Source organism: Cataglyphis hispanica, chromosome 7 (assembly GCF_021464435.1).
Source record: "Cataglyphis hispanica isolate Lineage 1 chromosome 7, ULB_Chis1_1.0, whole genome shotgun sequence".
In the NCBI taxonomy this organism is placed as follows: Eukaryota; Metazoa; Arthropoda; class Insecta; order Hymenoptera; family Formicidae; genus Cataglyphis; species Cataglyphis hispanica.
In genome coordinates this window covers 4,211,732-4,239,262 of record NC_065960.1, presented here as the reverse complement: position 1 = coordinate 4,239,262, position 27,531 = coordinate 4,211,732, and the positions used below count along the sequence as shown (strand labels likewise).

The 27,531-nt window shown below is 38.0% G+C and overlaps 2 protein-coding genes across 2 annotated transcripts in view; both read right to left on the bottom strand.

Moving 5' to 3' along the window:
• LOC126851163 (uncharacterized) overlaps positions 1 to 26,610 on the bottom strand; it is a 264,034-nt gene extending 237,424 nt beyond the window's left edge. Inside the window, exon 1 of the mRNA XM_050594835.1 lies at positions 24,545 to 26,610. Within this exon, the coding sequence (XP_050450792.1) occupies positions 24,545 to 24,968 (424 nt within the window). The 5' untranslated portion in view covers positions 24,969 to 26,610. The remainder of the gene's footprint in view (positions 1 to 24,544) is intronic.
• The window catches only part of LOC126851120 (agrin-like), a 459,405-nt gene that overhangs the window by 371,498 nt on the left and 60,376 nt on the right, over positions 1 to 27,531 (bottom strand). The window lies entirely within an intron of this gene.

The following is a 27,531-nucleotide window of genomic DNA, read 5'->3' as shown; positions in this document are numbered from 1 at the left end:
ATTTCAAGTCGATTTACGGATAATAATATCACGATCTTGTTATATAAATTTATAAGATAAAGAATATATCGATAAATGTGACGAAAATTTTAATTAAAAAAAAAAGTTAAATTAAATATATATATTAAAATCACGAGAGCGGAAAAAATCTTGAATTTCTTGACATTTTAGACAAGGATGAATGTTCCGGAGTAATCAAACGCATGCTGTGAACGTCACTCGTAAATTTTCGCAGAAATTGGTAGCAATTAAACGAATCTCACGGTAGTTTAACGCAAGCAATATAATTGTACTTTCTTGCGGGCATTTCACACAGAGATTTCACGGTGATTACACACGATGTAAAGTACCACCCTTTATCTCGCGTATAAATAATACTTTTTAATTCACCAACTGAATCAAAGAACTTAAATCTCGTAAAAATAATATAAATTATGTAACTCGCGAATTTATTTATTATCTTTTTTACAATATTTTCGTTTCATATTATTAAACTGAAAAATATTAAAGAGATATAAGAGAACTAATATATAATTTACGAAACTAAAATTCTCTTCAATAAAGCCAATTTATAATCCCAACAGAATATATTATACAAGGTATTAAAAAAATCGAGATAACATCGTTCGTTTTAACGCAATATCGCTTTCCATTTTTTCGGCTACTTAGGCAAACGCAACGCATATTTAAAGGCGCAGTTACGCGCGCTGCTCGCGCGCTTTTATGCGAACCTGAAAGCGTGTAATAACGCACCGCGGGCGAATATGTAATCAAGGGGCTCCGCGTAAAAGTCTCCATGCTCGGCAACACGTTGCGCCACACGCGGCACACACGATGATGGTTGTAACAACCTGTAACGGCCGCCTGGCGCCATCGGTTTTTCATCCAACGGGCCTTCGCCGGAGGCATTTTATGGCCTCGGCGCGATATCGCGCGGCGATAGGATTCGAGCGGGACGAATTTATCGTGACGTTCGCGAACTAAGGGCGAGGTTTACACGGATAAGACACTACACGAAGTGTGTGATGTACCGAGATACGCGCTTTCCTTTATCTAGAGATTCCTTGATTAATTCGAAATCGATTTTTCTCTTGCAAGCGTTTCATCTTTTCCCACAGCTTTCCAAGATTTGAATCTTTGTTTTATAATCGATCTCTTTGAATATATTTACGATTTAATTACATAAAGCGAAATTTAGCCTCAAGCTGGAAATTGTCAATTATGCATAAACTACCTGCATCGAGCTTAGCATCGATTGCATGCGATTCGATTTCCGCGGGAGACCAGTCAACGACGATGAGGTCAAGCCACTTAACCAACGTCGTAACGTAAACGTCATTCGGCGAGCGACGGTTCGTATTTGTGCTGTAATTTAACTAGAAGTCAATCCTCTCAATCCTGCATTTAGGATTCTTGTAACTGTAAAATAAATAATGAAATTTCACGTGAATACTTTCGCGAATATTTCGAATTCACACATATTCATAAATTTTAACACAATGGATATCTTTTAATGTTATAAAGGATAACATGATTATAAATATGAAGAGCAAAAAAAAATGTTATACGCACAAAGCAATAATTGAGATTCATCGAATCTCAATTGTTGCTTTGCGATGCAACGATATGTACCGATACATGCTCACTCGCTCCACGCGGAATCTTTAATTTCCGATGCATTTGCATTCTCGCGGGGCGCAAGGGGACTGATCAACCGCGGAGACGTATTTTTCGGTCAGCTCGAGCGGTGGATGGGGAGGCGATGGGGACGCGGTTATGTAGATGAGATAAGTTAACTACAGGTCCGCGGCGGTGAGGCACGACATGAGTAATATGGCCATCGACCCATAATTGTGTTGCGCTTTCTGGTCGGGCAGGATCGTTCGAGTTCTGGTACCCCCGACGTGCCAGATTCCGTCATAATCGTGTCGAAATAAGAAGAAAAAAAAACGGCTGTCTGTCGCCGTAGCTATTCTGCGCGTAGATAAAACGTGCTGGATTGTGCCTATAATAAATGTGATATTATCCGATTAGTGCTGCTTTACTGCGCCAATTAATCTCTCATAGTTTGTACACACATTTCGTAAGATGCTTTTTTCTTTCCTTGCTCCAATTGCTCCTTACAGGAGATTAAGAAGTCCTGTTAGAAATAATTAAACTTATGATTATGCAAGAAGACAGCACATAGTAACTGAGACATTCTATTAATTTTATTTCATTCTTTTAGTTATGAATATAATTTTTAGCGTATTTTATTCAGTACCATAATTTTCTAAATGAATAATGATTTTTAATTAAATAATTCCATATAATTATTCTTGCTTAAAATTATTTTTAGTTGTTTAAAAAATATATATATATAGGTGTATATTCGGTTTACACCCTCCAGTAGATAATAATCGCGAAATCTCGACGTTTTTTTTTGGAGGCTAAATGTAATCAGAAATCTTATAAATCCTGCGATAACGCGTCCATGCCGGCAGCGAGAAGCAACAGCGGCTTCTTTATAACGGGGCGGCTTCTACCATACGACGGACAAACGCGATGTCGAGGAGAATCCCGGTTTCTTACCTCCGCACATAAATCAAGTCGCATACCCCCGTATAGAGCATTGTTTCGCGGCTTACGAAGTATTATTGATGGCGATTCTACGCGCGGCTGTTAATCTGCGCGATGGAGAAGAGAGGAGGGAGAGAGAGAGAATCGCGGCTGATTTACGGCTAATTAAGGTTAACAAGCCATTTAAGTCTATTATTAAGCTGGCGTTTAAAGGCCGAAATCCACGGGTGCATAAATTACCTCCTCGCCGGCAAAGATCGCAGGGGGAGTCGAGGGTGGAAGGGGGAGGCGTTGAATGGCGCACAGCCACCCCCCTCTGGGCGCCATAATCGGTCGACATATTTCCAAATTAAAGCTCGGGCCCTGGGTCAACGGGTCGTTCACGCTGTGATTTTAAATGGCGAATCTGCCATAGCGTCTGTTTGTTTCGAGATTTGTTACGGCCTACCACGAGATACTTCATCCTCGTCGAGCCTTGTCTCGCACAAGAGACTCACCGGAGAGATCTCGTCTCCTGCCAAGCGCGTTGATGTCGAACGTTCCGATCCTTTCGACGCCTGCTAAAGATCCGAACTTAATGATAGGCCTAACAAATGATCGGCAATGCCATCAACGAGAAGCATTAAACATAAAAAAAACTATACTTTGTTAGTATAAAGATATTTTTTTAGCTAGATGTTTAATGTAGAATCTCTAAATTGTTTTTCCTTCTCTCTATTTTTTCAGTTGAATAATAAAAGTATTAATTTTCCCTAAAAAAAAAATGACAATTTTTGTAATGGATCATAATAAAAAATAGCTGATATCATAATCATATGTGAAACGGCAAGGCAGCTGGCAATTTCGTCTCCCTCTGACAGATCGCAAAACATTACTTTCTATATTTTTATAAAAAAAAAAATAAATTGCTAAATCCATGAAGTTTTCTTTTTTAAATTCATAGACTAATAAGATAAATATATAAGAGCAATTGTGTATGTATTAAAATATTTCGCAGAGCTATAGTCCTGACAAATCCGTTAAGTTCAATTGTCGATTGCAATGCGACAGCGGATTGATAGTCATGTCCACTCGTTAGGATCTCGCCGATTCACGTCGAGGATATTTATTCCGACGCTTAATCCGCCCGGCTTTTCCACGTCTCAATTATCATCGTATACGCAGGGATTTATGACGCGAGTGCAAAGTAGCGCGAAACGCGCGCCATATCCGCCGGACATTGCGATAGTCCGATATCATTCATCGATAATAATCGAGACGGGTGCCACGATACGAAGAGCACGCATGCATCGTAGTATCGGCGGAATACCATTAGCATGATCTACGCTCCTGCTTCCGCGGCTACCGATCCCCTCGAGATGCTATCTCGCTCGCAGAGGAACCCCTCTCGTCCTACTCTTCCCACCCCTCTCGGGTCCCGACACCTTTTCCTCCGGGCAGAAAGACCGACCGGCCTCGCGCGAGAGGGATACGTGTCCGTCCGAGAGGCCTTACTTACATATAGATTGCCTCCCATTTCTTATACCCGAAATATTGCTGATCATAACGGACGCGCGCGAGAGCGAAATTGCATTTGTATACGGGGCGAATTGTCCCGTTCCGCCGTGTAAAGGACCTCGCTCGTCCTTGACAGTGTCCCACTCCACGGTCTCTAAAGGGCCTCGAAAAGCGGTTCGTTATCACGCGAGGAGCCGTAGCGAGAAATTCTTGATCGCGTCTCATCACATCGGATAAGGTTGCATCGCGCATCGGTGGCAGTGTTGGAGTTAATTAAATCTCTGTCCACTTTGCGATTACGTTTCCGTCCGCGATATATAGATTTTACAACCTAGTTGTCGGCCGCGCGATCAAATTAATTTGGGGATTATCGACTCGCCAGCATTTAGATTTAAGCTCCCACTAATTAGAGTAGGAGAGATTGCGCTAATCGGTATTGACGTTAACCAATGTTGGTCCGAAGCGATTCTGGAATCTCGGATTTTCCGCAAACCACGATCGAACGATCCAGCAAACATATCCCTAAATAAGCCTGTATAAAGTAATGAAGCGTAAATATCTCTCTCTTCAATTTTATGAACGTGATAATGTTAAATAATGTTTATGTTAATGTCCATACGCTACACACATATATGGAACGGATATCTAGATTCATCCATCAAGCACCTCTCGGAGTGCGTATTACACGTTTCCAGTTACGCGATTGCGTCTCGTCGCATGATAATTATTCAAACTTTCGTGTTCAGCACGAACCTCGTTTCCCGTCCGTTTATCTGGCTTATCTCTTAAGTTTCGGGCGTTGAAGCGGTAAACGCTCATCTCTCGCGTCCTATTAGGACTGTCGGAACGATAAGGCTAAAAGCGATCGTGTTTTCCCCTCGAGCATCTCCCCTCCAATCTCGGAACATATCTTTGCGATTTTTATGCCAGTCGTTTATCGATGATTTTTCTTCCCCCTTACGACACGAATTACTTCTCTCTCCCTTTTCTGATATAATAAAGCCAATAAAACACGAATATGTCCACGATAATTCATTATATGTATACCAGAGATGAGATGAGATAAGATTAGAATAGTAAACATGACTTTAGGCTAAAAACATATTTTTCAAATAAAATAACTAATAATTAATAAATTAATTCAATTAAAAATTTAAATAAAATTAATGCAAATTAAATTTTGTTTACATTTTTTTTAATATAAAATAATATTAATTTTATATCTATTCTATAATATAATCGTATATAATGTTCTTTTAAAGACATGTATTTAATCATCTATTAAAATTAATACTTAAAAACCCGAGAATGCAAACCGATTTAACTTGTTCATCCAAAAAGATAAAATTTAATCACAGTCAAAATAAATAATAAAATAAATCAAAATTGAATGTGATAACATCATTGATTTGTATTGACAATTCTTATGTCATTCTCAAATTAATCGCGATTTAATGTAGCGATGGCAGCTACTGAGTTGCCATTATAAATAAATCATTCACTGTCAAACCCGAATCGGCTAAAAGAGATTAAAAAGCATCAGTGGGAAAAGTGAACCGCTCATAATTCGCTTCGACCAACTGGTTCCGTTTGATCTCTTTATAAAAGAGAAGAGAACTCTCTCCCCCTCTCCTCTGCTCATCTCCATTGATGGTCCTCAATGATACCGGCCATCGTGGACGTCAGATCAGTTCGATAATTTCGTACGAGACTATATTTGTAGTCTCTCTGTATATTCACCTGTCGATCCGTCAATTTGTCGGCCAATTGAGATACCGGACGTTCCACTTCTCGCCAGCTCTGCCAACACTCTATCTAAACTCACGATAGGGAACGACCGCGATATATGCATTCCGGCTGCAACGATAGCCCGATTGATTCTGCGTTATCATTATCGGATATTCTCCAAAGCGCATGCTTTCTCATCGCGTAATTTCTCGTCGGAAAATTCCACGGCGACGCAAAATTCTATACTCTATCGATCCGGCTTATAAATAAATCCAATTAATTATTTGCGCGTTTTGACCAGCCAATTGCACATTTCACAATTGATAAGATAAAATATATTTACATTTTTCTCTCTAAAATATTTGTTACAAAATTTCTTAAAACGTCCAACAATAGAAATATTTCTTCAGTAGTTACAAGATTTTATATTTTTCTCTACATCACAGTACTCGAAAGCAGTTTAGACAAGTGATCTCAAAATAAATCAACTCCGCTCCAAAACGAAGGGTTCCATGCAGTATCATATTACACCAGAGAAAAGAGGAATATCCATCGAATAATCAAAGCGGAACGCACAAAGTTTTTTCACGGTGGCCATCGATAAAATCGGTCGATTTATGTCGCGGAGCGAGATAAAGAGACCACCACCGTGTGGTCGAGGTTCTAACGTTCGATTATATCGCGACCCATGTGATGTCGAAGGGAAAAAAGGCCTTAATACAAAATTTACGGTAAATTCACGTAATAGTCCATGACATCCTGAGGTCTGAGAGAAGAGAAAGGGAGACCCTCCCACGCAGACCTGAAGAAACCTCCATCTCCGTGTCGATGAGTACACAGACCGGGTAGACCGCCATTAGACGTAACGATAGAGACGCGATTGAATTTGATTATGGTCGCGGACCATGTAATTTTGTCTGTCAAAATAGTGGCCTCTGGCTCGCGCGTCATTTAAGACAGGATCCATTGTGGACATGTTTATTCGGAGGGTTCACGCAGCCACAAAAGGGGCGGGCTAAAATGATATGGCTCAAGTGAGCGCAGTAATATGGTTACATCAAATAAACGCGCAAGGTAAACATGGTACAATGCGGGCGTTATAAAAAATTATGTCGATCTGTCTTAATAACGTGCTTACAAAAAAAAAAAATAAAACGCATTTTGTACGATCTCTGAGAGCAGAAACTTATTTTACGAAAAGCTTAAAAGGAAAACGAGTGAAGAATATATACATATGCATATGTGATCTCATCATTCCTAGATGCGCGGATGATATCATCGGTGAAATCATGCGAAAGAGCAGGAAAACATTGTGCGACACTTCTTTCGGACGGAAAAAAAAATTATTACCTTACGTTAATAATGTAAAGCGTAATTAAACTTAAACAGAGATATATATTTTCCGCGCGCGTTTAAATTCCTTTTTGCCATTAGATTTTATCGATTAAAATTAGATTCCTCAGCGTATATATCTCGAATATTTTTTTAGAATTGCAAAATCATGGTGCAAAATGAGCCGAATATTTGTTCTCGCCTAATTCCGAGTAGGACTGTTAGTCCGCGCATTCGTTTTACATTGCTATTTGTTTTCCCTCGACCTTCCTGCACGTCCTCCTCGCCCACTTTGACTCCCGCGTCATCTCTCCCCTCCTGTCGGTCATAATAATTAATGACCATTCGTACGAAGAAGGCATCGCCACCCAGAGTCGGTCCTTGCCAACCGCAAAAAATGATTATGAATTTGAAATCGTCAGTATTAATACTAAAATTAGATAGCGACCGATTTTAGATTTTTATTATCAAAACTTACACGTTTGTAGATGATAAAACTCATAAATCTAAGTGTGTTCAATCAAATTGTCATCAAAATATTTTATCATTAAATTTTATTTTCAAGTAGTAACAATATAAGAAAAAAAATTATTAAGAATGCAATTCCAAATTTTTACACACACATATATATATATATATATCCTCGACAATTGCTTTTAATAAGTAGTTTTTCATAGATATATATTTAATTTTATAAAGATAAAAAATAAAATGAATCGATCATCTAGTATGTGTAAAAAATTTTAAAAAGTCAGCAATTAATCGTAAAATTATTTAAATGGAAAATTTTTGCATCTAAAATATAGATGAAATAACAGATGAATATGCGATTAGGACTACGCAGCAACGAATGAACACTTGGATGAGCCTGACGCCCGCGAGATTCGAAAGTCGATTCAAACTGACCAAACAAATGAGTCAGTTATCCTCTTCGTCGCCCTCTTTCCGACATCATTCGTCTCCTGGCCTTCCTCATGGTCGCTTTGGCTCGCTCTACCGTTTTAATGGCTCTTCTGGCATACAAACCCGCAAAGGAACACCAAGACGAAAGACAGACAGACAAACGGAGACGGAGAGACAAAGGACTCGGAGCGAAAGAAACCGTGGCAAAAAGAAAAAAAAAACGGGACGGAGGCGCATTATTTTACCGACACGAACGCGGGGAATTACGAGGAGCAAAGGGAAAAGGGATGGAGGGTGAAAAGGACCGAAGGCACCACGCGAGGGGGCGTGGTGGGGTGTGGTCAAATTTGTTGCGAGGGTTGGTTTCTTCTGGATTTATATTTCATAAATTATTTACGGAGCCGCGCTCACACACCCAGGACAAGGTTCCAAGCGCGAGTCACTCTTTCGTGTCCATCGGTCCTCACCCCATCGAAGCCAGGTGATTTTTAACGACCTACCGCAGATCGTAAGTTATAATTGCGTGTCTTACTGTTAGTATACAATGGATCTATTGTGATCAAACATTAATGATATACGCGGAACACCCAGATTCAATTGTGCTGAAATTTGTTGATCGAATTATGTTTCATTGAATATTAAAGTATTCTCTTATTTGACATTAAAAAGAATGAAAATCATGTATCTTTTAATCACCGATACCGATTTAATTGTGAACTAAAAATTCCAATGCAAATAAATATATTGTAAGTCTTAAATTATATATCATTTTGATGAACATGTAATAATTTTTTATTTAACAATCAAATTTAGATAAAATTAATATAATCAAATTATTTTAATTTAATAATTTTTATTACATAAAATTTTTATAATAACTAAATTAATAATTAATCTTGTATTTTTAATAATTTTTAAGAATTTAATAATAATTAGAAATTTATCATATATTAAAATATTTATTTTTTACATGCAATATTTAGCCTAAAAGGCACTCAATCATATATAATAATCCGTCAACAATGTTTGTACAATAAACATGTACAGTAGTGTACTACAAACGTCTTTACATTGATTCTTATTGATTGATTGAATGATTATACATTTCCAACATTATCAAGATCTTCTTTCGTCTTAAACCCGCGTGTGTATGTATGCACCAAACGTGCACGCAACACACTTACTCGTCGTGAAGAAGCCTCTTCTGCGAGAAAAAAGTGAGAGGGTAAGAACGTTTGAGGACTAACGGCTCTGTGGCGCAAATGTTACATGTAAGAACGTTGTCCCGTCGGCCTGTATGCTCGGCATACATTTTTGAATAATGTCTGACACAATAAGAATTGAAAGGCACATGTTAACGAGCACGGCTAGTTTAACTTGAAAAAACAATGACGTTATGTAAAATGTTTCAAATTGCAAATAAAGAAATATTATAATTAGCATATGTTATATATGCATACGTATGGATTTCTTCTCTTCAAAAACATATTCTTTTCATTTAAAGGAGATAAAAAAATTTATCTTATCATTTTTTTTTTTAATAAAACATTTAAATATATTAAACATTTTATATTGAAAATGTATTGAATAAACTTTTTGAATAAACTTTAATTTTAAAGATATTTAAAAAATTTTTTTTCGAGTAGTCCTGTTTTTATATAGACCTAATAAAGGAAATAAACAAATTTAATCTATCTTCTTATTTATGATTTTTTGGAAATCTATCTCTGAAGAAATAAAGGAGCTTTTACCGTGCACGATATCGCTCGTCGTTTCTGACGGTTAAAGCGCCTCCGTAAAGAAATCGTCGATTAGCTTATCAGGCCATATAGCTAAAACCAATTCGTGACAGAATCCCTTATCAACTGGCTATTTAATCGACCAGCCATTTAATCGCCGATTGATCGCACTCATTTGCGAATACGATTAGACACACATTTTATATCACATTTTGAATGCAAGGAAAACAAATGATATATCGATCGAGCTCGTGTTACTTTTGAGAAACACGCTTTTAGTTTAGAATCCGTAACACTCACGACACAATTTATAACTTAATGGTGGATGACGATTATTTTAAGGAAAAAATAACATTATGTCAACCACTACAAATAATAATAAATAAAAAAGATGCGCATGTTTTTTTTTATAAAAATGTGTATAACTATAAGTTATATGGTAATTCAATTTTTATGAGTGCAAGAGAGAGTTAAAGTTTCTCATTAAATATTTAACTAATTTATTAATAAAAACAATATCAAGAAATAAATAATTTCACAATTATAAACAATTAAACTAGACGAGATTGTAGCAATTTAATAAAATTTTATTTCTTTATTATATTATATTTTTTTATTATATTTATATTATTATCATTATTTGCTTTTTATAAGAAAAATTGATAAAATCTTAATCAGAATTTATAAAATTAGAGATCATAAGAAGATTACGTTATTGCCTTTTTCATATGACAAATCTCAAGCAACAAAAGAGGAAAAAAAAGAGAATATATGATATTATATATTGATTATACAAGATGAAAACTGCTGCTTTTAAATACGTCAATGCGGAAAGAGAAGATAAGGAGAAAAAAAGAGACAGGAATTTTAATTTTCTCCGAAAAACAAAAACTGGTTCTACTGGCGGCGCGGTGTTAGATGCCGAAAAGAAGAGAGTTGGATGCATTCGAGACATTCCACCCACTCGATGCGCGTTCTCTCTCAGTCTCTACAGGAAGAACAGGCACGCATGTAACGACATTCCACCCACTATTCCGTTCTCTGCGTAGAAGAGAAGAGCGACACGTGTCGAGGACAAATGTGGGAATAGAACGAATCGGTGCGCGTTTTTGTCGAAGAACTTTTTACGGCTCGATTGATCGATCACACGTTGACGATGAATCGTTGATCGCCCAAAAAATCATTTACATAACTACATGCATGATTTAGATTTTTTTCTCTTTACGGATTCGAAATAGCAATCACGTTGAATGGAGAGATAATCGAATTTTATTGATCTTTCAAAGATGTCTCGATGTAAAGTTAAAAAAAGAAAATAAAAATTAAACGGACTGTGGATCACTCAGTTTATATATTCTTGTTTTTCTATATTCTTTCTTCTTCTATACCGCGGAATTTGAAACCACGCCCATTGTCACCGGGAGAGCCGGATAATTGAGAAATTGCCAGATAATTTTTACGGAAGCACGTACGTTATAATTTCATATGCGCGTAATCGCATATCCCATCCTCAAATAACGAACGGAGGCGCAATTATGGCATAATTATGACGTTCCGAAAGAGAAGACGAATCAGGTTTCGCGTTGCACACACATCGCGCAAAAACACACGCGGTCTCCCCTCTCTTTCCTCCTTGTCCTCTTTTCTTTTTTACATCCTTCTCTCGTTTCGTCCTCATCGAACGTTTCTTCATCATCGAAGTGCTCCAAAGATTCCCGGCAAATTTGTGTCGTGTCTCGGCCAAGTGGTTAACACGGTGAGCAATTCTGAAGCTTGTCCACGGCTTGACAAATCACCAATTACCATGTCATTATGGAATGACACAATCATATGGGGTGTTTCATAAAATTTATATTGATACTCGATAAAATTTTGTCGGAGACAAAATGAGAGAATGTGAAAAACACTCATATATACCCTCCTCCCCTTCTTTCCAGTTTTTAAAATAAATCATAAATCTAACTCGTAAAAAAAATCAAACGTGTGTAAATAGTCTCATATGCATTTCATTATAATTTCAATTTAAATATAATACTAATTATAAAATTGTTACATTTAAATTAAAAAGTGTAATATTTATTTTTTTAAATTTTATATATCTTTGTTCATAAAAAGAAATAATATATTTTTATTTTAACAAAATCTGTATCTATATTAAGAATATATATTTTAGTAAATCTGTTTTAAAATATTTTATTTCCAAAATTTCGGACGGTGCTAAAGTTGTTTAAGTCCAAATTCAACTTAGAGCATCCGGATTATTGATTTCCATCTATTCAGAATTTAATTGAATTTACAATTAGTCAAATTTAAATTTGGTCGCGTATTATTATTGATTATTTGCTAAATTTAAATGGCAGTCAATAAAATCGTCTGAGAAATCCAATTTAAAAAAAAAAAATTATACGAGATCAAGTTTCATGCAAAGCTTTACGAAACACCTACATTGAACACCTTCGCGATTTGACATAACGGTTATCCACGCGACTCGTCACTCACGTTCCTTTATCACCCACTTCCGACGTTTTTACGGCAATTCTCCGTGACGCCAATCACGCATGAACCTAATAAACGACGTCGAGCATTCGTGCAAAAATCTCTGATTGCGACTCGGAGCATGAAATGCCACCGTGACGCAACAATGGTCTTTCCGAGCCGCAAGAGATCGGAATGGCGACATTATGACCGTTACCTGTCAGAGACACAAAGCGAAATTATATTTGATCGGCGGTACAAAATTTTCTTATCGCAATGTAAAATAAATCTGTTTTTGGATGTGGGAGAATATTTCGACATCTTGGAAGAAAAATAGTTCATTAATGCTTGAAATGCAGAATGTAAAATATATTCTCATTTTTACAACTAGATCACATTTTCTTCAAAAATTATTAATTTACTTTTATGTCAGCTAAATAGTCAGCTTTTGTTAGTAATAAAAGAATGTCCTATCTTCTAATCAATATCTTAATATTTTGCATCTTGCACATGTCAAAGATATTTTTTTTCTTTCACAGTTAATGACGTACAATTCTATCTTAAATCTCAGACAACACTTCAACATCCCTCACATCAACCCGAATGCATTCGGGCGCATTTTCAGTCCTTTATAACAAGGTCCAAATAATACACGAGAAACAATTTCAAGGGCGACCACGAGGGAATTCCACGATTAGTGTTCGTTTTTTTCCCCCTTAACGGTGGCGGGCGAGACTACGTTCATGTGCGCGCATACGGGGACCCATAATTGAAAGCTGTTACGCTCGGTATTTTATGGCTTTGTCCCGCGGCCATGCAAAACTCGATTCTTAACGTCTCCGGACGCGGACGCGAAGCCACCTTGAGTAACGGGCCACGAAAACATGCGCGCGAGCGTGCGCGCCTCCTAATTAAATCCGACTAAATTCATCAAAAATCATCTTTAAAGCCATCCCGATCTCCGTCCAACCTCCGGCGACGGCGGCATCCTTAACGATGCGCGCGGCGAAAACGAAATTCCGATCTGTCTAATTGCCGCGGTGTCCATAAGCCGCAAGCCGGAAATTCCGATCGGCAGATAGGAAGGTCAGTCTACTCGTTCAATATGGAGATGATTTAATCGGTTCGACCAGCGAGGATTAAGGGCCCTTGAGGAAGCTCGTACGATTATTAATGCGATTAACGATTCTTCTTCATCCTCTTCCTCTTTTGAAAGAATATTGATTCTTGCAGATAAATAAAAAATATAGTACGCACTCTTAAAAATAAAAAATAAAAATACGTTTTGTATGATCAGTTTTCTGATTTGTATTTTTCTCTTTCTCGGATGCGGATGCCTTCGGATAATTCTCAATTTCTCTCTTTTACTATGTTAATTTAATTCTCTGTTTGAATCAATCAAATTAATCATAGTCTGCGAGATTCTAAATCGCTCCTACCGGATTGAAGAATAAGTTAGCATTATCTGAAATAACGGATGCTCCAATTTACGATGGACATACTAATCTCGAGACATATTATTCCAACGTGTATCGCGCGCTCGATCACGATATTCAAACCTACCGAGAAATAAATTGGATCTCATGGCTAGCTACACTTAAAAGGGATCACATGAAACTAGATAGACACACGATAATATTATACAAGGTATCTCAAAAGTTATATATGTACTTGCTTCGAAATATTTTTATAGTCAAATCAGAAACATAGTTAATTAAATAACAAAACAAGTAGAAATAGAGATCAAATTTAGAATAAACGTAGAATTTAAAAAATAGAGATAAATATTAAGACATTTTCTGATCTCAAGACTGTGTCATTTCAAAAATAAATACAAAATTTAAAATTATCAGAATATGAAAGATTTAAAGTTAGCGAAAATAACAATAACTATTCAAATTAAAATTTCCTGTAATAGCAACAAAAAAATTCATAACGTAAGAAACAAGTATACCATTTCTGATATACCCAGTATACATTGAGATGTACAGATCGGAAATGCCACCGATCGCTCTCTAGCACGACTTTTCGTGCGGCACGCGTTCGAAGCGAGACAATAACAGCGATAACGACGGCAGTAATAGTAATAATAGCAATAACGTCTTTATGAGCATCCCGAGAGAATGGACGAGATTGTGGCTCCTTGACCTCGCAAGAACGCGAGAAGGAGAAAGGGTCGAAGGTACGTGCAGACCTGGCCCTATTACCGGCGTCAGGATCGGTAGCTCGAAGTCCTAGAAGCGACTGAAAAAATCACGAAGAGAGAAGAAGAAAGAGAAAGAGAGAGAGAGAGAGGTCTTTCGTGTCATGGTGAGCCAGCAGGCCAGATAAAAGCGCTCGCTCGAAATAAAACGCACGCCGCTCGAAATGAAAGCGGATGCTGGGCAAGGTGGGAATAGTGACGGCTGTCAAAGCATGTAACACCTACACTACACCTTCACTTATCTGTGACGGAATCTTTACCGAAATCTTTTTTATCTAAATATCACATAAAATTTTATTTATTTATTTATAAATATCTTAAGGAGAAAATAGATGGATCAGCTACGTTGAAAATTAATAAAAATCTAATTAGTTTGATATTCATGAATTTGATATTGAGAAAGCATTTTTAGCCTTTTAAAATACAGAAGTAATAATTAATTTGTGAGCTAAAATAAATATTTTCCTTAAAAAGTAGAAATTAAATTTTTACTTTCATGAATTTATGTATTGTGCAATTCAAATTGTGTCAAAAATACAATCACAAAAAAGTTAAAAAGTTAAAGTTAGTTTATATAAAAAAGTTAATTTGATATAAGATAATATTTACGACTTTGAGATTTAATTATATTCTACAGAGAAAATCTTTACTTTAGCTCATAAATTAATTATTAATTTATTTCAAAAGGCTAAAAGTACTTTGCGCAATGTCAAATTCATCTCAAATTAAATTTAAATTTCAACACAGCTGATTAAATTTCTTCTAAAGATAAAATTAATGAAAATTAATCTCTGATTCTGAGAAATGATCCACTCATTCAAATCAAATGCATAGACATATAGATATTAATAGTAACTACTTAGATATCATAAAATTATTAAGAAATTAATATAACTAAATATTTATATTACTATTTACATAATTTAAAAAATTGCGATATTAATTGCGAATTTTACATTAACCGATTTATTCCTAAAATATTCAATAGTTCCTCCATAATTTTATTTTTAAAATCGCTTCCTGTTATTCGATAGTTCAGACATAAAAGCGTCGAAGCTGTCGCTAGAACAAGCAGTGACCGTCGTTGAGCGAAGAAAACGGAAAAAAGAAAAAGGAAGAGGAAGATCCCGTGCTCTCGCGCGAGTTGAGCCACGTTGAAAGACTAATTGACGAGGAGGAGGTCGGTAAAGGATGAGGACGAGAGAGGCCTGACGAGGCGGCGCGCACCCCCGTAAATATCGTGACACGCGCTCAAATTAATGGCCCGGACTTACACACATCGGAGAAAGCGAACGAACTGGTATCCTCTCGATGCCACGCCACGTCGAGATCGAATCAAAACATAGTCGGCCGAATCGCCCTTCTATTTCAAGCGATACACGAGCAATCGAAACCTGCGAGTCGGTATCGTTTGCCTTCTCTTAAGAAAAAACTTGAAAAAAGCTCTTTAAATTACTGGAGATTCAAAAACTTTTGAATATCGTCTAAAAATCATCATAATACCTTAACACAAAAATACTACTACACATGCAGTATATAATTACATAAATTTACATGAGATAATTATTTCTTGTATAAATAGCTGTATAATATATTAATTTTTTTATACTCTTCTTTTATATAGCGCTAGATTCTCACACTCACTTGTGCTCAAAAATAAATCTTGTCGCGAGCTGACACGATCAAGGACGATACTAAAGGTTCGTTTTTCGGATAGAGTTGCCCCGAAGAGCGGGGGAGCACACGTCCGTGGGAAAATCCTATAGAGCGAAATCTTTTAATTAAAGTCGATTTGAGGGCGGAGGCATCGCCACGTGTGTTTCAGTCGCCCGAAGAAATTAACTCTGGTCCGCGTTCTCCACAGGCCCAAACAAATTGAAGAAGATTGGGTCTGTGGTCCCTCGGGCTATTCGGTAAATTTTGAATAACATTTTCCGCATATAATGTAAGACGTAGTTATGATTTAATAATAAAGCTGTCCGTTTATGTGGAAGTATTATATACTTCTCAAATATACGTCGCAAAAGCTGTCACAATCTCCAACATTTATTATGGAAGTCAAATGTGTTTCTAAGACATTCTAAGCATAATTTATTCCAGTATTATATATGATCGGATTATTGTATTCATCGAACAAACGCCTATAATATATATATCAACGTTTTTTATTGTAGATATTTAAAAAGAAGATATCTAAATGCTGTGTCCAGTTTTTCACATAATTTGATATTTTCTAGTAACTGTATCTAAATTGTAATTCAATTTTTTACAAATGTACAAGATATCTGTGTATCATAAGATTTATTCGAAAAGATCAGAATTTAAAAAATATATAAATCACGAAAAAAAGATTTTCCGCTGTCTCTCGCATATTATTAATCTTTTAGCTAAATACAATAAAAAATTATATATATATATATTGAAAAAAATTCAACGCAATTTAAATTAGATTTTCTTGAGAGAAGATATTTTTCACGGTTATTTTTCTTTCAAACTAGATATTTTTCTACATAAGTAACTGCAGCCAGATATTCAACATTGCACTTATAACAACTATCTAGAACAATATTGACGTAAACGCGGAATTTTCAGAGACATTTTTCCTATTCCGTCTCCGAGCCTCGAATTATGGCCAGGGCGTTAAAAGCTTTTATTTACTGAGAAGATGGAACGATCGTGATTTCAACATGCGGAAGCGCGTCTTCTTTCATTTTTTTTTTTTTATTCCAACAAGTCAAAAACAGAAAACGAGAATATCGTGGAGCAAAGTATTTGTGAAAATAACCAAACGTGAGGTGGATCGGAAATAGAGTGACCGAATTACGCAAGAGCGACGCGATATGATAGCGGATTAAAATCTAAGACGAGAATTAATTTTTAGATAATTATAAACTGGCTCATTCTCTCTCGTTAGTTTTCGCAGAAGAAACAAGGAACGATTTACGATCCGTATGACGATTAAATAATATTTCTCTCGCTAACAACGAAGTTATAGTACTCGTAAATTCCACACTGACTTTACATCTATTCATACCATTCGCTAATGAGGAAAAGACTACACACGAGTTGTAATAAAGTACTGCACGCAATTTTTTCGTAACCGACAAATCGATTTTTATTCGGCTAGAAATTACATTTGGCTAGTCCTCTAACTTCCACCTTCCTCATTATTATAAATTAATATAAAAATCTTTATATATACAATTTTAATCCTATAATGTAGCTCTAAATTAAAATTAATTAAAATATATTTTTTTTAATATTTAAATTTCTAACAAAATTTCTAATCCTCTAACATCCGCCTTTTTCATTATTATAAATTAACATAAAAATCTTCATATACAATTTTAATCCTATAATGTAGCAGTAAATTAAAATTAATTAAATTATATTTTTTTTTAATATTTAAATTTCTAACGAAATTTCTTTCTATCTATTAAACTCTATGAACTTTCCAATATTTTCGTTCAAGAAAAATCAATTATAAACTGTCCAAATAATAGATTGGTAAAAGCAAATGTGGACATTGTACGTGTGTCGGCTTTAGGCTGTTTTGTTCCTTCTGTATTGAGTTACCCGGCGCACTTTGCGCGCGACTAATTTTTCAGCGGCTCGGTTTACAAAGCGTGCATAATACAGGCTGCTCTCATGGCCGCGCAATCAGCCGCCTACCACCAACCAAGCAAGAGCAACACGAGAGCCGGGGAAGCCGCTGATGGTAGAGCTTCGCTGCAACAAGCGTGAGCGCAACAAGCCAGCTAATCCCCTCGGAATCGGCCTCAGCGGCATATAAACCGCCCGATCTCCACTCACCCGCCTTGTACCCCGGTGACAGATGACGCGAATGCACGTATAAAATATATACATTGTAAATCCTAATCGGCGACCTCCGAGACGGAACGCGATTCGGAATTAAGAGTCGACCGACAAATTTATATCGCCGAGATAAAGGAAGGAATTTAATCCCACCCACGCGGAGAGATATTATAGGTGTATTATATACGTGATGCTCGATGCTTGGATTCATATGCACTTGAAGAAAGCATTAGATGTAGGGATTATCGTCGATGAGTAATAATTCGCGATGCGATTCGCGCTGCGCTATAGGTAAAGGTGAACTACTAGATTACTAGTAGAAAGATTATGATCAGACAAGCGGATTAACCGAGGAGATTAAAGTTAAGTATTGCCATTTAATGTATTTACCTGAAATGGTGCAACTAATTTCAAGCCGAGTTACAAAACAAAAGAAGTTGATGAAAAATTTAGAAGTTTAAAACAATTTTAAATCTTAATTATTTTAAGATTTAATATCGTATGCTTTGACGAATATGTTTTTTTAAGAAATAAAAAATATATTCGCATTTATATAATCATCGTGTGTGTAACGATATTTTCGAGATCGCGTTCACTAATCGTTGCCGATGTCGCACACTTCGACTCGTGAATCCGGATCACAATATTTATGCTTTCCGATTCGCCGAGGTGCGCACGAACGAAATATACGTTTTGCTTTCACCGTGAGGATATTACTCGATTATTAGATTAGCAACGCGCCTTTGATGTCGCGCGAAACTCACGCATCGCCGTACCGGATTCGCAAATCGAGAGGCGACAAATGACGCATACACCAAGGGCTGCCGTTATAAATCGCAATTATCGATAAATGCGGATACCGTGACAGTGGCAAGACCGGTCCTAGATACTTTGCCCTGTCGCAAATGACATATGTTTCACGCAACCACCACAAGTATATGAAAGAAAAGACAGAAAACGAGTTATATTAAAAACGAGATGGTAAATCAGAAAATTTTTCCAAATTTTATACATGTTACTTGAATCTATCGTGTATCGTTGAGCTCACATTTATTGATTTAAAATTGATTTTTTTTTACTTTCGCAAAATTTTAAAAGAATTACAAATTTGATGGATTTTGACAAATACAATAGAAAAATAGCCCGTATATAATATACTACTTTTGTCTATCAAAAAAGCGTACAAAATTGCATGGTTTCCATAACAGTTTATCGTCAGATTTTCTTACGGTGGTCAGTCTATATAAAGTATACAGACTAAATCTGTTAAAGTAATTCAGAAAAGCTCGCAAGGATAAATGACACGTATGGCACGCGTAGTATATTCTCGTGTCACGATCAAATCGGAGATAGTAACGCCTTATGTTCTAGAACGTCTGCGATTTGTGTGTGAAGAAAACCGCGCGAAATGAAACGTAGAAACTGATAGTTATACGTAGGCGAACATGAATGCATGATATTCAACGGCCTGATTGGATAACGCACTTGTATCAATCGTAAAGATTACACAAGCAAGTAAAAATCACAATTTCAGACATTCTCTCCACGGAATTTACTATACATGTGTTTAGTATTTTTCTAGATAAAAATTACCGTTATACCAGTCTTATTCAAAGAAATGTTATTACATGTGTAAGAGTTCGATAGAAATAATCAATAAATATCTTACGAATAAATCAAAGGCAATTCATTTATATAATCACCAGTGGCTGTTCACGTTTTATAGCGCACACAAATCACTATCTCATTATTTGCGTTAGATTAGAATGTCAATCCACACGCTGATTTTCATTCGTCTCGATTCCGTTTAGAAGAGAATCATCTCGTTTTTACCCAATTCCATCATGCGTGCTGAGCTGTAAACGTTGAGCTTCTCGCGTTATTGGCTATCGAATGGCGTCGCCGAATGAATTATTAATGACTGAAATTATAGAGAGTCGATACCGGGCTTTGACACGCGACTAATTATAACCGTTGGTATTGTTGACTCGACGATAAATTAGCTCACGAAACTCCGGAGTCTGTCTGCGCAGGCCACTGTCTAATAATTCGCGCTAAATTAGAACGTCGCCATATATCGATTTTTTTTTTTCGTAGCGGCGCTAATGAAAACGTCGGCCGGTTTTCCACTTAATCTGATCTACGCGCTCCGCTACTCTTTTTTTAATTTCAACCGTAATCGGAGTACGCTGATGAATTATTAATGGCTAAAACGTGCTAAAATTATGATCGGTAACTGCTTCGTACCTGTCGCGATACGTGTTTCAGTTATAATCTTAAAAACGCGCTCGCCATTGACTACAAATTATAACGCGAGGAAAATTAATGAAGCGTGACTTATCGATCTCTTTCATGTCCCTTTCTGCTTTTCATTTACTGTTTCCCCAGAGACACCGATATTCTCCGCGGAGGACACGATAAACACGATATGCTCGCTACATGCATTGTACATTAAAAAATTTATTAATAAATAAGTTCTTTCTTTCTCTCTTTCACATGATAATGATGATGATTATTATTATTAATTTCGCTGGGAAACGGATAACGAGAATTCGAGATCCGTGAAATAGTAAGGAAACTATAATCGTGCGGATGATATACAGCGCTATCCTACCGCGAGGCATCTTAAGAACGCGTGATCGACCATGAATTATGCGGAGACGCTAATTAATGAAGCGTAAGTATCGTTAATTTCACGCTGCACCTACCGATGTATTAGCGATTCGAGAGAGCGCACGACCCTGACCAACGATATTCGCAGCCACCGTACTTTATGTTATACTTCCGACCGTCTCTCCTCCTCGATCTATTACGAGTCACCACGGACCGAGATATCATTGATCGCGAGGATCGTGACGATCGTGATCGCGAGGCACGCGGCTCATTTCATACTCTCGTCGGCGCGTGGGCGCGGATAATTACTGTTTTGAAATCGGTGCCGACCCGCGCCGCATCGGATCGTAACAATGATCGCGCAATAAGCTCAATCGGAGATCCATTATCGACTTTTTTCGGACACGTGGTATGTACAATGAAAAATTAATGGGGTTTCTCCGCCATCTCCCCCGTCCCCCCATCACCCCTCTTCAAGCCCATAAGATTATATGCATTTCGTTAACACATTTTCTCGTGTTTTAATACTATTCATTTACCGCATCATCTATTTGGTGCATTGATGATATTCTTTAGAGCTCGATATAGAATTTTACATATGTAAACTCTATGTAAAAAAATTTATATGTAATTTCTCACAATGCAGTATGATTACGGTGATTAATACCGAGTGTCAACGCGTCTCGACTGGAAAACTTTTAATTAGCATTCATGTCAATGAAACGAATAATGAGAAATTCAAAAGACCAATCGTTTTGCAAGGCAACATCTCGTCAATAGCTTTTAATTCGTCTATCTTTGGCAGGATGAAGGAGGGAGAGAGAGAGAGAGAGAGAGAGAGAGAGAGAAGTCCTCGAAATCGGGCACACCTGGGCAGTTATGTGACTGGGCGTGCCTGTGTTGGCTGCGCAGACTGGCAGGACGCGTGGGCCGGCACCGTATTATGCTTATCCCCCTGAGAGAGGCGACTTGCGCCTGAATCGGGTCTCAGGACTCGCGGCGCGGAGAAAACGCCGCGTCCTGGCAGCCGCGACGGGAACGAGCGTCAAGTGAGACGCGAGACGGTATATAACGCGAACGTGGGCGACCAGGTGCAGCTTCGCCAGTCGTGCTATAATTACGGCATTTGGTATCGCGGTGGTGTGGATGCGCGCGACGTCTGCTTTTCATAGATTTCTGCTTTATATTAAAAATACTTTTGTGCGAAAAGTTAAAAAGTTGACAAATATATATATATATATATATATATATATATATATATATATGATTTTATTTTCTCACTCAAGGTTCAGAAAAAAAAAAAGGTTTTTTACATTCAAAATTAATAATATATTTGATATCAATATCTACAACTACTTGTATATCTATGAAAATTTATAGTTTATAGTATATCTACAGAATACGAGTTTCGCCATTCGCGATGTTGCAATCTGTAAGTGGCAAAGCGCAATGACAGCAGCAACTTCGAGCTATCGCCAGAAGTACGCTATCTCGCTGATAAAAGGAGGACTGCAACCTAATCGAGAACAACGTTATCTCCCTCGGTACGTAACCCGCGGAACTTCTGCGAAAATTACGTACCGGGAAAAGATTGATAGCGTCGTTGAAGAAGCGTGCACGTGTGCTCGAGGGTATCATAATTCCTCCCACAGATGAAATTTGCGTGCGAATTGCACGGCGCATAAATCCTCATCGCCATTCCCGCGTCGCGGTAAAACGATTCGGGCAGGTAACGGCGAGTCGTCAATCTCCGAAAATCGACGTCCAATGAACGAACGGCGTTGTGATTAACGCGGCACCGCGTAGTCGCGATCGAATCGAGCGAACGATAAGATTGACGGAGAAAGAAGGGAAGTGTGGGCAGCAATCTCCCGCAAGATTCGAGTCAACAGTACAACCATCTTTTTATAACGACTTTTATACACGAGATTTTCTTGCGATGAAATCCCAATTTTTTTTTTTTTATTAAAGTATTTAATAAAAATTGCCAAGAAAAATCGGTTCAATTTCAGAGAAAAATCTCGTTTTCTCGTTCTACACATTTCCTGTAAAAATATCTCGAATAGTTTTTGTTGCATCATATCGCGGAAAGCGTAATCAATCTTGCATCTTGCGCGAACGAGAGTGGCGATTTTCTCAGCGGCTTCCGACTCTTTCATTACGTATTGCAAAACACGGGCGCTTCCGTGTCCTCTGATTGACGCTTGGCGCTCGAGATAGCGAGCTAAACTCCTCGTTAACTCGAGTCGTGCCTCGCGGGTATCGCCGGAAAAACTTCTAATTATATACGACGGCTTCCGTCAAAGATCGACGACACTTTACGGTGCCGATCAACTTGCAAATGACCGGGGAAAAGGAGCAGGGATGTCTCGAGGAAAGCGACGCGATAGCCTTGTCGGCTCAGGCGGCATTGTGAGTTATTGAGATTAAACGATTAGCCGCGGGGGCCCCGGCACGGGACTTTTATTCATCAGCGTCGTCATATCGCTCGTCGTTGACATCGTCGTGCGACGTTCGACCGTAAACCAATCTCGGGACAAAAAGACGAGGGGATCCGAGCAACAGGAGATAAAAAGAAAGAAAGAAGAAGGATCGCACTTAATCTCCTCTTATTAAATAAATCACGAGCTCCCTGTTACTTTGGGCAACGCGATATTGCCTCGAGAGAAGTCAGCCTCTTATAATTCCTACATTAATTTCTTTAATAGTCCACGAAACAATCCCGGCGACCGACGGAGTACATCATGCCGGAACGGTATCATTGGCCCCGGAGGAGGAATTAAACGCTCTCCTGGATTGTAAAGGAATTAAATTATAGTCGTAATTTATTTATAATGCGCATCGCTTTATTTAGCGCGATTAACATGATGAAAAGGGGCATGGCCTGCGTGCGCGGCTGCGAAACGACGGTGATTTAATTATTCTCGGAGCGTAATGGATCAAATTTTCTCGCGAGCCGCGCTTTTTCATCGAGGTCTTAACCTTCGATATGTAAAATCGCGCGATTCATGAAACTTCAAAGCAATTTTTTAACTAATTTTTTAAATAATTTCTAAATTAAAGAAATATTTTAGAGAAATATACAAAGACATAATTTTTTATTTGTGATATTATTATGAGATATATTATTATTTATTATGAATTTAAGTGATGTGGATCAAACAAATATCGCACGTTAATTTTAACTTATTTTATAGGCCTCTGGACATTAATTCGCACTTATAAAAGGATATTTCGACTGTTTCTAGATGTCTCGCGCTTTTGTCGAGGCGATTGTCCAGTAGACCTTGAATGCTAACCGTCTGACGTGTTTTATCCACCCACGTGTCGACAATGCGTTGCGTGTCAACACGCTCACGCATGATTCTTGTAAGAGAATACTGCATAATATGCAAAAAGGAGATGAGAATCATCGTGGATATAAATTCCCCTTCTTTACTCCTAAATTATACAAAGAATAAAAAAATCGAAATTTTCTCAATTTTTCTATAAATTCATATATGCTCGAAACAAAGCAAGAAATTCTCAAGATATAGTCCTGCGAATTTAATATTTTACGAAACCGTGCAAAGATGAGATCGTTCAAGAATAAATTCTTCTAAATTATACAAGATTAGAATTATACATATATTTATCTTACGATATATTTGTCCTATGAAAAACTTTCGCATGCACGCACCTCTAACGGCGGCGTTCAGCCTGTCGAGATTGGCGAGGGTGAGCGGAACTGGACCAAAGTGCATGACGATTTTGCCGATGTGTCGCGCGTCGCCGGCGCCGCGACGCGCCATGAAGATGCCGGTGTAGCCGCGTCTGACGTAGTTGCCGCAGGTATCGTTCACGACGAGATCGACGGTGGCGTTTAACGCGCCCTTGATCGCCCGCTTGACGCGCGCATGAATTAGCTGTCCCTCGTGCCGCAGCTCCTTGATCTTCCCCGTGAAGATGTAGTCCGACTGGCGCACCTTGCCCAGGAACATCGAGTCGTTCTTGATCGTCGCCGTCAAGTTCGCCCGACACTCCAGCAGCTCCCTCGTCGAGAGGCTCGCCAACGACAAGCTGGTCCAGAGGACCATAAAACTAATTACCGAGTAACTAGGCATCTTGAGATATTTACTTCACGTCGTCGTCACATCGGTCTTGATCTTCGATATGAATCGCGCGTCTTGCGGATTTTGCTCGTCTTTTTGTAGGCGTCCACTCGGTGATGAAATTTTTCGCGGAAAGTTACGCTACATATTATTTCAACGCGATCGTTTTTCTCCTTTGTATAGGTTCGACATTAATCAAAGATTCAAATGCGAGCTTGTTTTTTTTCATTAACCCCAAGTCTCGAGAATTTATTTCGAGAATTTTTCGCCGATCCTATAATCTTAATAAGAGTTCTTATTTGACAAGAGTCTGTAATCACGAGTTGATTAATTCTTAGTTTCGAGACGAGGACATATCTTGAAGAGCTGCTATCGTCAACAAGCTCTTCGAGAAGAACGCGCCTTTAATCAGAAGTAGCCGGGATCAATCGCTGGCTCCCCGAGCGCCTTCGATAAAGACACGCTTCTCGGGCGTTAATCAGAAGTCGGGCACTCGAATGTCCGCCGGTTCGGTTGATTAATCCCTGGCTCTCCGAATCGAGGACGGGTCCCCCAGGCTGGACACCCGGAGTCCTCTAAATGGAAACGAGTCCGATCTCGAGCAACAGGTTGGCGCCGTGTGTCGACCCACGCTCGCCGATTTCCAATCCGCGTGCCAGCGTTGGTCTCTCGTGAAAAACAAGCGCGACGTTTCCCGGTCGATCGACGAATCGATAAACAACTGTCGTCCTTCTCTCGCAACGTTTTATCGTCGCCTTGATGAGACCAGATGCCAAATACGATCGTCAACGAAACCGCGCGCTCTAGCCACTCTTCGATCATCAACGGCTCCGATCGAACCTCTGAACGATCGAACGTGAATTCTCTCTACTCAGCCTATTTGTTTTGATAAAATCAGAAGTCTGATCGCTCGTTCGTGCCTCTGTACGCCATCGAGAACATACGACTTAAATTTCTAAATAAGCAAACGTATTTTTACTGAAATTTATTTTATGTAAAATATTTTTACGCGCTAAACATGTGTTACATTTTCGAAATAAATATCCATTCATTGGAAAATCGTGAGATTATCATGAAACTTGATCGAATCACTTTGACGTAACGCGCATGAATTTTGCGAACACCAACTCAATCACCCATTTTAACGATGGCTCGTCTAATTAATGAATTAAATTTTGCCGGCATTCATTAGCTCTTATGCAATCACGATACATTTACACTCGAAAAAGTAAAAAAATTTTAAAGAGACAGCCGTTGTGAATATTATTATTAAATTATTCCGCACTATCAGAGAACATTAATAGCGTTCGTGTCCTTTTTAAGTAAAATTTAATCATGCAAAATTGATATACTGTCACTCCGATATCAGACACATATTTATTTTAATTCTCGTTTGGCAAAGAAAAACAAGAAGTTGAAGAATGCTCAGCTGTCAACAAATTTAAATCACCTAATCCAATATATGCCGTCACCGATGTACATTTTGCATATGAATGTTATAAAAAAAAGTATCGAGGCTTTCTTATTCAGTTTCACTAATCCAATTATACTGTAGAAAGCATCGATATTATTCGTCATAAAAGCCATTCAACACATTTCATTTAATTTTCTCTACACGCAAGGCACGTACGCACAAAACACTGGAGTGGAGCATTTAATTATTCACACGATCTAACAGATGCTGCCAAAAGCACTGTCAGCGCAAACTTGTCAGACGTGTTGAGGTTTGCCACCGCGCGAGAGTGAGAGAGCAGTGGTCGAGCAGTGGTGGTTGGTCGCGTGGAGGCACGCGCTGGACTGAGGAGGGCTAAGTGTGGATGCTGCAACTACAACGTGTAGGCGTAAGTCGCCTTAGAGAACGCGGTGGACCGAGAGGGAGAGAGAGATGAGGAGGGCGTGAGGACGTGTGAGTGGCCGCGTGTCCGTGACGACGGTACACGCGCCCGTGCACGCGTGTGAGAGCGGGAGACGGAGGGGAGAGAAATCTTAAACTGCCGGGAATGGCAGTGAGTGAGCGAAAAGGTGCACGCGCGCAGGCACGCAGGTACGCGCGCACGCACCTTGAGAATACCCGCGACACGTTCGCGTCGTTGCTGAATCTGCTTGCACGCGCCACACGCACGCGGAATTATCGCGCGAAAAGAAAAAGGTGAGAAGGAAATTGGCACGGCTGATTGGCACTTGCAAAAAATCCCGTGAAACAATTGTATTGTAATACTTTCAATTTTTAATTTTACGAATAATATTGATAAGATTTTTTAAATATAATACATATTAATTAAGGATAACAATTTTTCCAAAATACATACACCCAAAAATTATATAAAATTTTGTGAATATATAGAGTTTTGATAAATAATTTGCTATTTTTGTTTCTTATACTCGAAATCATTCTAAAAAATAAATTTTAAACAATTGATAACTATATACAAAAAACACTATAAGTCTCGATAAAAGAAAATAATTCTTTTTACATTCTTTACATTTTTTGATATCAATTTTTTTTAATCACTTGGATTTACAAGTCGAATATATAAATTAATAATTTTCGCGGAATTTGTTTTAATTCGTGGCT